General features: G+C 40.1%; 1 protein-coding gene across 1 annotated transcript in view; it reads right to left on the reverse strand.

Annotated features, from left to right (window-relative positions):
• LOC103507738 (probable cytochrome P450 313a1) overlaps nucleotides 1–12,491 on the reverse strand; it is a 28,868-nt gene that overhangs the window by 12,948 nt on the left and 3,429 nt on the right. The window contains exons 2-7 of the mRNA XM_026822521.1: nucleotides 10,949–11,145; nucleotides 8,384–8,526; nucleotides 6,170–6,462; nucleotides 4,807–4,972; nucleotides 3,667–3,824; nucleotides 3,107–3,305 (exon numbers count right to left, since the gene is read on the reverse strand). Of these exons, the coding sequence (XP_026678322.1) occupies nucleotides 3,107–3,305; nucleotides 3,667–3,824; nucleotides 4,807–4,972; nucleotides 6,170–6,462; nucleotides 8,384–8,526; nucleotides 10,949–11,145 (1,156 nt within the window). The remainder of the gene's footprint in view (nucleotides 1–3,106; nucleotides 3,306–3,666; nucleotides 3,825–4,806; nucleotides 4,973–6,169; nucleotides 6,463–8,383; nucleotides 8,527–10,948; nucleotides 11,146–12,491) is intronic.

A 12,491-nucleotide genomic window follows, 5' to 3' on the forward strand; every position in this document is an offset into this window, starting at 1 on the left:
TCCAATGCTAAGTGCCCGGCCTGGTGATTCGAAAGGCTCAAAATAAACGACTCTCTTCCCGTCTCTTTCCGACTTTTCTACATCCAGCGCATGAATAGAAAAGCAACGGAAGAGAGTTTTTTCAATTAAAACCCCAGTTCAACTCAAACTGATATTTTTTTTTATTTATTGTTAAATCTGCTCGAATAATTTTGAATGGGAAAATAACTGATGCTCTTCATCCTGTAAATGATTCAAAATGGCGAGAGACATAATAGAGAGTTTAAAATATTTTCAAATGGTTAAAGTTTCGTGAAAATGTTTTATAGCACTGATGAGGGAATTGAGGGATGGATTATGCATTTTTCCCAGGTCCGGATTTTCTATGAAATTGTACACCATACAAGCAGGGCCCGTCCCTCCGGGAATTTTTTAGCCCGTAGTTTATTCGATCATGGTTAAAGAATACCTTTGTACCTACCTAATTTGTTTAATATTCAGTTTATTATCATTCTCGATTTGATTTTTTTATTTTACTTTCATGTAATGATTTAAAATCAAGACTGGAGCCCGTTCTCCCTTTATTCCCAATATAATGTCACCCATCCATTTATTGGCCTTTCTCGGCGTAGCTTAACATAGGTAACGCTAAAACCGGTCTTAAATGATCGGCTGAAGTGTTATCTAAAACTTTCTCGCTTTGAGTTTATAGGTCGTCGCGACAAATTTCGAGATCAGAGCTCATTTGTGTGAGAAAATGTGAAAAAAATCCCCCAAAAACTAGTTTTTTTGGTTTTTTGGCTTTATGGTTTTCTGGACAAAATTTGCACCACCATTTTCGTGTTCCTGGTAAAAAGACCTTTAATTTGATATATAGGTCGACCAGGTTTGGATAAGTCCTTCTATGGGGACAGACAAACAGACAGACAGACCGACCGACAGACGACACCGAAGCGAATACAATAGTCCGTCCCTTATACCTTTTTATTACTATTGTAAATAATAAAGGAAAGGGACTAAAAACGTGATACCCCAGATGGTCACCCATCTGGATACGAAGCACGTGCAACGTTACTTCAGTGATCCATTGATAATAATACTAACAGCTTCAGCATTATTCAACTTCCACTGTTTCGTGGTTGGTTTTGAGTCCCAGTAAAGCAGCGCGCAGACTGATCATTTTGCTTCCTATGTTAAGTAATGGTAGTCCGCACACCTATCCGTATCAGACATTTCCAACACTTCCGACATACTACCATTACTTAACATAGGAAGCAAAATACAAAATTTGTCGGAAATGTCTGAAGTGTTTATATACCGTTCCTCATTGACAAGAGTGACTGCCTTTGGAGTCGAGTGGATTGGAACACATCATATGCCTTCAGGCACACTCCATTTGCCAAGGTTCTAGATTTACCTTGCCCTTGGGATCAATATCATTTGAAGAAACTATTTACTGATGAAATTTACCTGCTGGGATTGTGTACTCTCCAATGTCAGTGCTGATTAGCGGAGATCTGCACCCTCTGTTCCACCGTATGGACCAGTAAAAATCACTAATATAGGACAGCTATCAAAAGTACACAACCTTCAATATAGACGTACACTGTCGTGCATTGAAAGCGGGACAACCCTAATTTTTGGTTTTTCTCAAGCTGCTGTTTAGTGTTCATTTTTTTTCGGTAAAACCATTATTGATATTTTTTGCTGTAAAGTTTAAAACTTATTCCACAAGACTGCATACCTACATACCCTGTGAGTAAAAAAAGGAAAATGAAAAACAATAAAATTATCAGTTTTATGCTGAAAATGCATGTTTTTGGAGATAAATGTTAACGTAACTTTTTTTTCCTCAATATTTTTTCACCATTTTTAAACCAGGTGCTTTAGAAAAGAACACAGAACATTAATTTACTAGTGGTAAAAATTAGAAAAATTATCTGTGCCCCAGCCGCAACTTTTTTTAAAAAAAGTCCATTTTTGCTCTATACAACTAATGGTAAAAAAAGGAACAATCTTTAAAAAGTTCCGGTTTTGGCTCAGAGAATTTTTCCAATTTTTACAAGTAGTAAATTAATGTTCTGTGTTCTATAAAGCACCTGGCTTAAAAATGGTGAAAAAATATTGAGGAGAAAAAAAAGTTACGTTAAGATTTATCTCCAGAAACATGCATTTTCAGTAAAACTGGTGGGTACACCTAAAAAACTGATTACACAAAATTCAACTGATTGGCCATAAGGAGTGCGAAAATTAGCTGACTGACCATAGAGCAATATGCAAAACGGCGGTTTACATCGTTTGTCGAAAGAAAATTTCGGAAAAGTCGTACCATTTTCCAGTAGTACAGGAAAAACCACTTTCGGGATCATAAAACTCAACTGATTGGCAATTTAATTGACTCATCCTGAACCGCAGTCAACCATGGTGAAAATCCCGCAAAAACCAGTTTTTTTGGTTTTTTGGCTTTGTGGTTTTCTGGACAAAATTTGCACCACCATTTTCGTGTAGAAAAAAATCTCTGTGTCTCTTCTCGCCGATCTGATGTTGTTTTTGTAGCGGCTTCAGCTGTAGCCGAATGGTGATGGCAGAATAAAGAAAAGATATCTTTTATATCTGCCATACACTGGGGTGATGGTCTATAGCCATGTCTAATTGACTCATCCTGAACCGCAGTCAACCATGGTGAGAACCGTTTAAAAACGCGACCACCTAGCTAGTCTGGTTAGGATTAGCTGTTTTCCTGTTTATAGTCCCACAGCAAGACGCTAGTCTACCCTCTATATACCGTTCCTCTTGACTGACTGACGGACAGACCGACACCGAAGCGAATACAATAGTCCGTCCACTATACCTTTTATTATAAGTAATAATAAAGAAAGGACGGACTAAAAACCGCCACCTAGCTAGTCTGGTTAGGATTAGCTGTTTTCCTGTTTATAGTCCCACAGCAAGACGCTAGTCTACCCTCTATATACCGTTCCTCATTGACAAGAGTGACTGCCTTTGGAGTCGAGTGGATTGGAACACATCATATGCCTTCAGGCACACTCCATTTGCCAAGGTTCTAGATTTACCTTGCCCTTGGGATCAATATCATTTGAAGAAACTATTTACTGATGAAATTTACCTGCTGGGATTGTGTACTCTCCAATGTCAGTGCTGATTTTGGTTTCCGTGGCGACTTTTTTCGCGAGCACAGGAACTGGAGGAAACATTCTCATGCCTTCTTTCAGGACTCTCTCCATGTAGTCCAGCTTCATGAGGTTATCATAGGTAGGCGTTTGAGTGACATCATCTCCCAGGACATCTATTATTTCTTTGCGAAGCTGGACAAAGGAAAATGTAGGGTCCGAAGTTTTCGGATTTTTTGGTAGAATATCATACTGTCGTTTAAAATGCACAAGTGTATCAAGTCTTAGTGTCCTACACTGAGAAAAGAACTCGGGTGCCGGCAGCCTAATCGGGTGACTGGGTTCCGGGACTCTAATATTGAACTCTATATCAGGAAGCTCGACACTATAATATAGCACTCCAACAGCCTAAAATATCATCTTCGAGTACGAACTACGAACCTTATCTATTCAGGATAAAATCCGACCCGACGGGAATCGATCCCGCGACCTAGCGCTTACAAGGCAGACATGCTACCTTCCAAGCTAACTAGGCTCTAGGCTCTCGTGTACTTACTTTGTTCTGAACATCTGGGTGTAAAGCCAACATCACTAATATAGAAAATATTTCGGTTGAAGTTGTGTCTATGCCTCCTACCATGATAGTGCCAGCTTGCTGCCTTACTTCCATGTAAAGTTCAGGTTCCCTCATCAATTTGGTCAGATAATCGTCTTCTGAAAATTAAATCATGTTAATAGTTTATGTCGGCCACTCACTATCAGGTACGCCTGACAGTTACGCCTGAACAGGTAGGTACAATTCCTGAACATGTCCGCCTGTCAGGTCTACCTGATAGTGAGCCGCCCCGGCTTTAGGACTCATTTCCAACCATCGAAGGCCACGCACTCACTATCAGGTAGATCTGACAGGTACGCCTGAACAGGTCCGTCTATCAGGTCTACCTGATACGTGTAGAGTGGAGTGTCCATCGAATATCAAGGGTTAGAAATTACGTCATCTTGAAGAGGGGAAATCACTTTAGTTTTCGAAAGGGAAAATACAGCTAAACTTATAGGGTGAACGAAACAACTCATTAGCTGTGTCCAACTTAGTCTACCGGCCTCGATCGACGCGCCTCGGTACTATGTTGTCGAGGCAGTCGGCGTGTGGTGAGTCGCGCGCTCGTCGACGCTCGATCGACGGAGTAAACTATGTGTTTCTTTCTTTTTTTTTTTATTTTTTTTTGAGGTTTGACCGAGGGGAATTATAACTGTTATGTGTCTTCATCGCTTCCCCCGAAAAAAAATTTTAACATAAAATAAAAAAAAAAAAAAAAAAAAAAAAAAAAAAAAAAAATCAGTAAAACATCAAAACTCTGTTCCGTGTTGATTTATGCCGGGCGTCTCTTCAAACTATTGACGTAGGTTTTTTTTTTTTTAAGAGGTTTGACAGAGGGAACTGTAACTGCTATGGTCTTATCGTCCCGAAATCGAAGAGAGAAGGAAGACAGGATAGGAGAAAGCCAGCCGTTCCGAGAACGAACATTATATCATCAGGATAAAATCCGCCCCGGGCGGGAATTGAACCCGCGGCCTAGCGCTTACAAGGCAGACGCACTACCAACTAAGCTAAATAGGCTGACTCAACTATGTGTGGACACACCTTTAGAGATGTGAATGGATCACTTGCATTTTATTCCTACCGACTTCATTTTACCTGAGACATCGATTCCGGCTTTGATTCTGGATATCTTTTCTTCTAAAATTTTGTCGATATCACGAACCAGTTGTTTCATCAGAATATTTTCCTTTCGTCTCAAACCAATCAGCGAATAAATCAATAGGTTTTTCGTGATCGGAACTAATACCCTGTGTAAGAAATGCTGAAATAAAATAGCTCGATATTAGGACCTTTCCTCTCGAACTGTATCTTTCATGAATTTAGTTACCTGATCCCCCTAATAATTGTGAAATAATTGTCTAGGAGTTTTTTGACATTCTAAGCGGTTCTCGAGAAACCCACCCCTGGTCAAGACTTTATAAACTCCCTGTATAAGAACTTGTTGTTTAGACTGCGGTAGTAAAGGGACTTTTCAATTTCATTCTGGCAGGATAAAGAAGGTATATTCTATTCTACTCTCTTGATTTCCAGGCAGTTGACAAGGACGGCAACGGAATCATTTCATTGGAAGAGTTCAAACTGTTTTTCAAATGTTTGGGACTGCGAAACCCACCCCTGGTCAAGACTCTATAAACTCCCTGTATAAGAACTTGTTGTTTAGACTGCGGTAGTAAAGGGACTTTTCAATCTCATTCTGGCAGTATAAACAAGGTATATTCTATTCTATTCTATTCTATTCTCTTGATTTCCAGGCAGTTGACAAGGACGGCAACGGAATCATTTCATTGGAAGAGTTCAAACTGTTTTTCAAATGTTTGGGACTGCCTCATTCTGGCAGGATAAAGAAGGTATATTCTATTCTATTCTCCTGATTTCCAGGCAGTTGACAAGGACGGCAACGGAATCATTTCATTGGAAGAGTTCAAACTGTTTTTCAAATGTTTGGGACTGCCAAGCAGTAAGGCCAGCCACTCAATATCAGGTAGACCTGACTAGTACGGCCGAAAACTCCGAAAAGGCCCGCCTGTCAGGTCTACTTGACCAGTAATTACCGAATTATCATTACTTATCGACTACTCCACTACTTATGGACTTCCTAGTTCCTATCATTATTCTGCCCTCCTTAATGAAAAGGCAGTATATCCAAATTCCTAACTTTTCAGGAAACGTCATTGAAGTTTTTGGCAGTCATTTCTGGCCAGCCACTCAATATCAGGTAGACCTGACTAGTACGGCCGAAAACTCCGAAAAGGCCCGCCTGTCAGGTCTACTTGATAACTCATGAGCACACACACACACACACACAATCAGGTAGGCCTAACAAGTACGGCCGAAAAGGCCCGCCTGTCAGGTCTACTTGATAACTGATGAGCACTCACACTCACTATCAGGTAGGCCTAACAGGCAGACCTGATCAAGTGTACCTGTCAGGTCTACCTGATAATGGGCCCATTTTTACCTCAAACATCTTCTCAACATTGTCAAGAGCTGTTTCCTTTTCTTTTGGACTGAAGGATTGAAGGTTACTACCGAAGAAAGCTCGCCCGACCACATGCATCCCAAACAGTCGAAGGGTTTTCAACGGCAGAAAGCTCTCCCCTGAGCTTGCATATTTTTGAAGATACTCCGCTGTATGTAGACTTTCCTCGTGAGATATCTGGATCCAAGATTTTATATTTTTAAGGCTGAAAAATGGCTCCATTAATTTTCGAGCCCATCTCCAGTGATCCACGTCAATGTCAGAAGCTAGTCCTGGAAAAAAAAGGAAATCCTGGTGTTAGTAAGAAAATCCTGGTCCTCATGCTTTTGCCCAATCCTTCCAACACCACCATCACCTGCCTCGGTGGTGTAGTGGTCAAGGCGCTCGCCTGGTAAACAGGAGGGCGTGGGTTCAATTCCAGCCGAGGTATGGAATACCTACCTCGGTGGTGTAGTGGTCAAGGCGCTCGCCTGGTAAACAGGAGGGCGTGGGTTCAATCCCAGCCGAGGTATGGAATACCTACCTCGGTGGTGTAGTGGTCAAGGCGCTACCTACCTCGGTGGTGTAGTGGTCAAGATCCTATGGGAGCAGTATAAATAAGCACTAGATTATTATTATTATTATTATTATTATTACCTGATTTTCTTCCATTATTATTCCTTCGTCTTCTCTTTTCCCCTCTCTTCTTTCCCCTAAACTTTTCAATCCTATGGGAGCAGTATAAATAAGCACTAGATTATTATTATTATTATTATTATTATTATTATTACCTGATTTTCTTCCATTATTATTCCTTCGTCTTCTCTTTTCCCCTCTCTTCTTTCCCCTATTTTTCTATCCCGCCGACAGGTTTATCCTGTTGGCGATCGTTGGTTGGGTGGAAGAGCTCACAGTGTGAGAATCCTGCCATTAAAGCCTTAAAAAACAAGCGGGGCCCGTCCCTCCGGGAATTTTTCGATCTTGGTCAAGGAAAATCAATATTTATGTACCTACCTATTTTATAATATTCAGTTTATTATTATTCTTGATTTGATTTTTTGGGGTTTTACTTTTATGTAATGATTAAAAATCAAGACTAGAGCCCGTTCTCCCTTTATTATAATGTTCAAGTCACCCATCCATTTATTGGCCTTGCTCGGCGTAGCTTAACATAGAGGACGCTAAAACCGTTCTTAAATGATCGACTGAAGTGTTATCTAAAACTTTCTCGCTTTGAGTTCATAGGTCGTCGCGACAAATTTCAAGATCAGAGCTCAATTGTGTGAGAAAATGTGAAAAAAAAATCCCACAATTACTCAATTAACTTTAAGTCACCCATCCATTTATTGGCCTTGCTCGGCGTAGCTTAACATAGGTGACGCTAAAACCGGTCTTAAATCCTTAAATGATCGACTGAAGTGTTATCTAAAGCTTTCTCGCTTTGAGTTCATAGGTCGTCGCGACAAATTTCAAGATCAGAGCTCATTTGTGTGGGAAAATGTGAAAAAAATCCCCCAAAAATTTTTTTTTTTGGCTTTTTGACTTTATGGTTTTCTGGACAAAATTTGCACCACCATTTTCGTGTTCCTGGTAAAAAGACCTTTAATTTGATACATAGGTCGACTAGGTTTGGATAAGTCCTTCTATGGGGACAGACAGACTGACTGACTGACAGACAGACAGACCGACACCGAAGCGAATACGTAGGTCGACCAGGTTTGGATAAGTCCTTCTATGGGCACAGACAGACAGACGACACCGAAGCGAATACAATAGTCCGTCCAGTCCTTCTATGGGGACAGACCGACAGACCGACCGACAGAGTGACAGACACCGAAGCGAATACAATAGTCCGTCCCCTATACCTTTTATTATTAGTATTGGACACTGAACAGGTGTTTGAGAAAAACCAAAAAAATAGGGGTGTCCCGCTTTCATTGCCCGACAATGTAAGTAGGTATACTTATTATTCGCAAAAAGCCCACACCCTAAGGCTTAGCTTAAGTTTAGAGACTAACAACCCTAAAGTTGGGGTTATGTGGGTACTGAGTTTGGCTAGGCTTGAATTGATTTTTTTCCTCTCTTTTTACAGGTCTAGCAAGCCGAACCCGGTACATAACCACAACCTAAAGGTTGCCAGTGATCTATTGAGTACTGGTGCATTTTAAAAAGCTGTCGCCATTTCGCTGGCTAATACTCGTACCATCATCTTACCTCCTTTGATATACAGTCCTCCCAAGAATGAGTAAAAGTCAGGCTTATCTGGCATCTTGTTGATTTGGAAAGCAACAGAGGCGTCAGCCACTAAAACATATAATTCCTGACACGCCCATATTCTGATCACACGAGAATGTTTCCTGCCAACAAACATGGATTATTAGGCAGCCTCTACGTTATGATCGATCAACAATATCAACATCGCTTATTTTCCATTTTACCGAAACTCATTAGAGATATTTGACGAAACTAGCTTATGCGCATGTGCAGACGCTAATTTTGGTTGCAAAAACTATGGGTTCCAGGAGATGTCGATCAAACTACATTAAATGCGAAAAGCTCAAGCTTAACCCATGGGCGTACCCAGCATCGGGTCTAGGGGGGGGGGAGGCAGCCGCAGTTCAAGGGAAGGGGGGTACCTATACCCCTCCTCCCCCCGCTCCGACAAAGATGAATCAAGCGTAAACTGCGCCGCAGGCGATTTTTTCAAATCTTTTTCTTTCTTACCTTGGTTTTTGAATCCCCTACCTATTTGCACCAGGAATAAATTGTGTCGCAGGCGATTATTTTTTCTTCCTAAATTAGGGTCCAAGTCACTTGATTTCATTAAACTCTTTTTCTCTGATCTATGAGCTTGAGCTCCCACAAGATGTAATAATAATAATAATAATAATAATAGTGCTTATTTATACTGCTCGCATAGGACTGAAAAGTCCCTTTACTCCAGCAGTAGGCTACTACTATTATTGTGGTCAAATTCTCAAATTATATTGAGGATAAAATTCCATACCTCAGCTGGGATTGAACCCACGCCCTCCTGTTTACCAGGAAAAGAAGAGAATTAAGTAAATTTTGGGAGAGAGAAATTTTGGGAGAGCAGAAAGTAGATTGGTAGAGAGGAAACTGAAAGAACTTTTCGTATTTCACTTGAATGAACAGAAATACCTAGGTATCGAAGAAAAACACGAAAGTAGGTAACAGAAATTTTCGAAAACATTAAGTTAAACATATTCTTCTACCTCAGCTGAGCTCTCTGCTTGTAATTTGGGAAACATGAAATTCCCGAGGTAAAGAGGTAGGTATAAGCAAACAATATTACCTACCTACTTATACATAAATAGGTAAATATTTATGTATTTACCTATACTTACCTACATAGGTATAATAAACCTACTGGAGAATATTAGGTATTCACCCTCAAATAAGATCTGTGTTAGTAGCTTTAGATCGTCCAGAACTGTATATAGGCAGTTTTTTAGGAGGTATACATATAGGTATGTAGATGTAGGTAAGTGTCCTAGTGTCCCACTTATAATAACAAAGGTTTATTAAGGTAGGTAACTATAGGCCAATTTATGAGGAGATTTCGAACCAAAAAAGAGGAAGAAGTGTAACTTTTGTAACATCCTATTGCTATGTACCACTGTTTCAGTCCACAGACTGAAGTTGGAAAACAGAACGAAATTGAAATGGAACAAAAACCTCAGGTAAAAAAAAGAAGTACTTACGTTCATTATTTTCTTTTTTTTCCTATTTTTTAAATTTTGTATTCTGCTGCTCTGTGTTTGTATCCAACAGGATTTTTGCCATGGTACCTACTTTTTCCCTTTACATTTTCAAATGGGCAACTAATAGCTACTTGCAACTCACCGATGTAGGTAATACGTATAGATATTATATAGGTACAAAATTACGAGAAGGTAGGTTGGTAGTAAAATCGAAAAATCAAATCAAGAATAATAATAAACTCAATATTAAACAAATTAGGTAGGTACATAGGTACTGATCGAATAAACTACGGGCTAAAAAATTCCCGGAGGGACGGACCCTGCTTGTTTTATTTGTTTGTGTAGCCCCTTCAAGGTTGCATACTTTTTGTATTTTTTAGGGGGGGGGAAGCCACCCCCCTTTCTACGCCCATGATTGCAGATGAGTGCTAAAATGAGCAAAATAAATTAAAGCGCCGCAGGCGAAAAAATTGAAATTTTTGGGCTACAATCTTCAGAAATACAGCCTCACCGAGACTAAAATTTTTAGCGCCGCAGGCGAAATTTTTTCAAATTTTGGTCTAAAGTCTTAGTGGAAATAAAATTTTCAGCGCTGCAAGCGATTTTTTTAGACTTCTTGTGTAGCCCCTTCAAGGTTGCATAATTTTTGGAATTTTCTAGGGGGGGCAGCTGCCCCCCCCCCCCTTCGTACCCATGACATCGGTGATCATATTCACTTAAATTTCACCTTTGTTTTTCGTGGGACAGTGTTGCCTTTCGTTGTTTCACTTCTGACAACACTGTGCATTTAACAACAAATAATAAAGAAGAAGAATTAGAAGGAGAAGAAGAAAAAGAAAATAAAGAAATACCTAGTACCTACGTAGTATGTACTTAACAGTAAGTTCTATTTCCTTAATGGGGCTCAACCACTTTTTTTTTCTTTGCTGATAAAGGAAGTTCGAAACACGCTGATCTCAATAGAAATGCTTAAAATTTCATTTGAGAAGGAGGAGGAAAAGGAGCAGTTATATAACACTTAACGCGTTAAAAAGTAAAGCTTATGGGCACTTACCCATAAGTTTCCATGTTGTTAGTCATCATACTGATTGCGTTTGGTATTCCACCATCCATAATGAGATTGAGTGCATTGCCTATCAGAGGTAAAGAGAACGGCCCAGGCAATTTCCATGAGATTATGTAGAAGGATCTATTGCGCCAAATGTAGTGAAGAGAGATGGCAACCAAACTTAAACACCAAAACAGAGGGTTCTGTGAAATGCAGAGAGGTATGTTTAGCGGATTCGTAGATTCGTAGATTCCTAGTAGCTTAACCCATCCTTTAGGGCTGTTCGCCCCTACACCTAAGCCTCGGAGTGGGCTTTTTGTTTTTCGCGGGCAGCCATTTTTTCGTGATGTGACATCAGTTCATGCGAGGTCGGATACATGACGTCAGTTCAACGTACCTTTGAGCGACATTTTAGGGGATTTAGGGACCGTTTTGGATGTTTTTGAGTGCGCCAATGCACTTTTTGGGTACTTTTACATCGGAATAGGACTCTATCTCGAAAAAAATTGTCATTTGGTTGAGCCCCTATAATTTTCGCGGACAGCCATTTTTTCGTGATGACGTCAGTTCATGCCAGGTCGTAAACCATGGCTGCTTCAACGTTATTTTTTTTGCGACCTTTGAGCGACATTTTAGGAGATTTAGGGACCGTTTTGGACGTTTTTGAGTGCGCCAATGCACTTTTTGGGTACTTTTACATCGGAATAGGACTATATCTCGAAAAAAATTGCTATTTGGTTGAGCCCCTATAATTTTCGCGGGCAGCCATTTTTTCGTGATGACGTCAGTTCATGCCAGGTCGTAAACCATGGCTGCTTCAACGTTATTTTTTTGCGACCTTTCAGCGACATTTTAGGGGATTTAGGGACCGTTTTGGATGTTTTGGGTGCGCCAATGCACTTTTTGGGTACTTTTACATCGGAATAGGACTATATCTCGAAAAAAATTGCTATTTGGTTGAGCCCCTATAATTTTCGCGGGCAGCCATTTTTTCGTGATGACGTCAGTTCATGCGACCTCGCATGAACTGACGTAAACCATGGCTGCTTCAACGTTATTTTTTTGCGACCTTTCAGCGACATTTTAGGGGATTTAGGGACCGTTTTGGATGTTTTGGGTGCGCCAATGCACTTTTTGGGTACTTTTACATCGGAATAGGACTCTACCTCGAAAAAAATTGTCATTTGGTTGAGCCCCATTATCTAACCACTGTTAATGCATAATTTGTATTTCCCAGGTTAACTTCAACGATAGACTAGTCCTAGGTAACAATGCATATTATCATGTGATCAGTAAGGAAGTATATGGAACACTGAGGACAGTACTGCAAGTGACACGAGATCTGTGGGCTGTGGTGCCTGTGTATAATAAACATCTACATTGTGAGTACTTTGTGAAATAAATTTGCCATTACACTGTAGTCTTGGTCATGCGAGACGGTATCTCTACAGTGTACTGGCATCTTCATTACTAAAATAAATAATAAGTACTCTTTTTTTTTTTTTTTTTTAAAAAAAGAGGTTTGACAGGGGGAACTTAAACTGTTATG

This window comes from Diaphorina citri, unplaced genomic scaffold, assembly GCF_000475195.1.
Source record: "Diaphorina citri unplaced genomic scaffold, Diaci psyllid genome assembly version 1.1 scaffold338, whole genome shotgun sequence".
Taxonomy (NCBI): Eukaryota; Metazoa; Arthropoda; class Insecta; order Hemiptera; family Psyllidae; genus Diaphorina; species Diaphorina citri.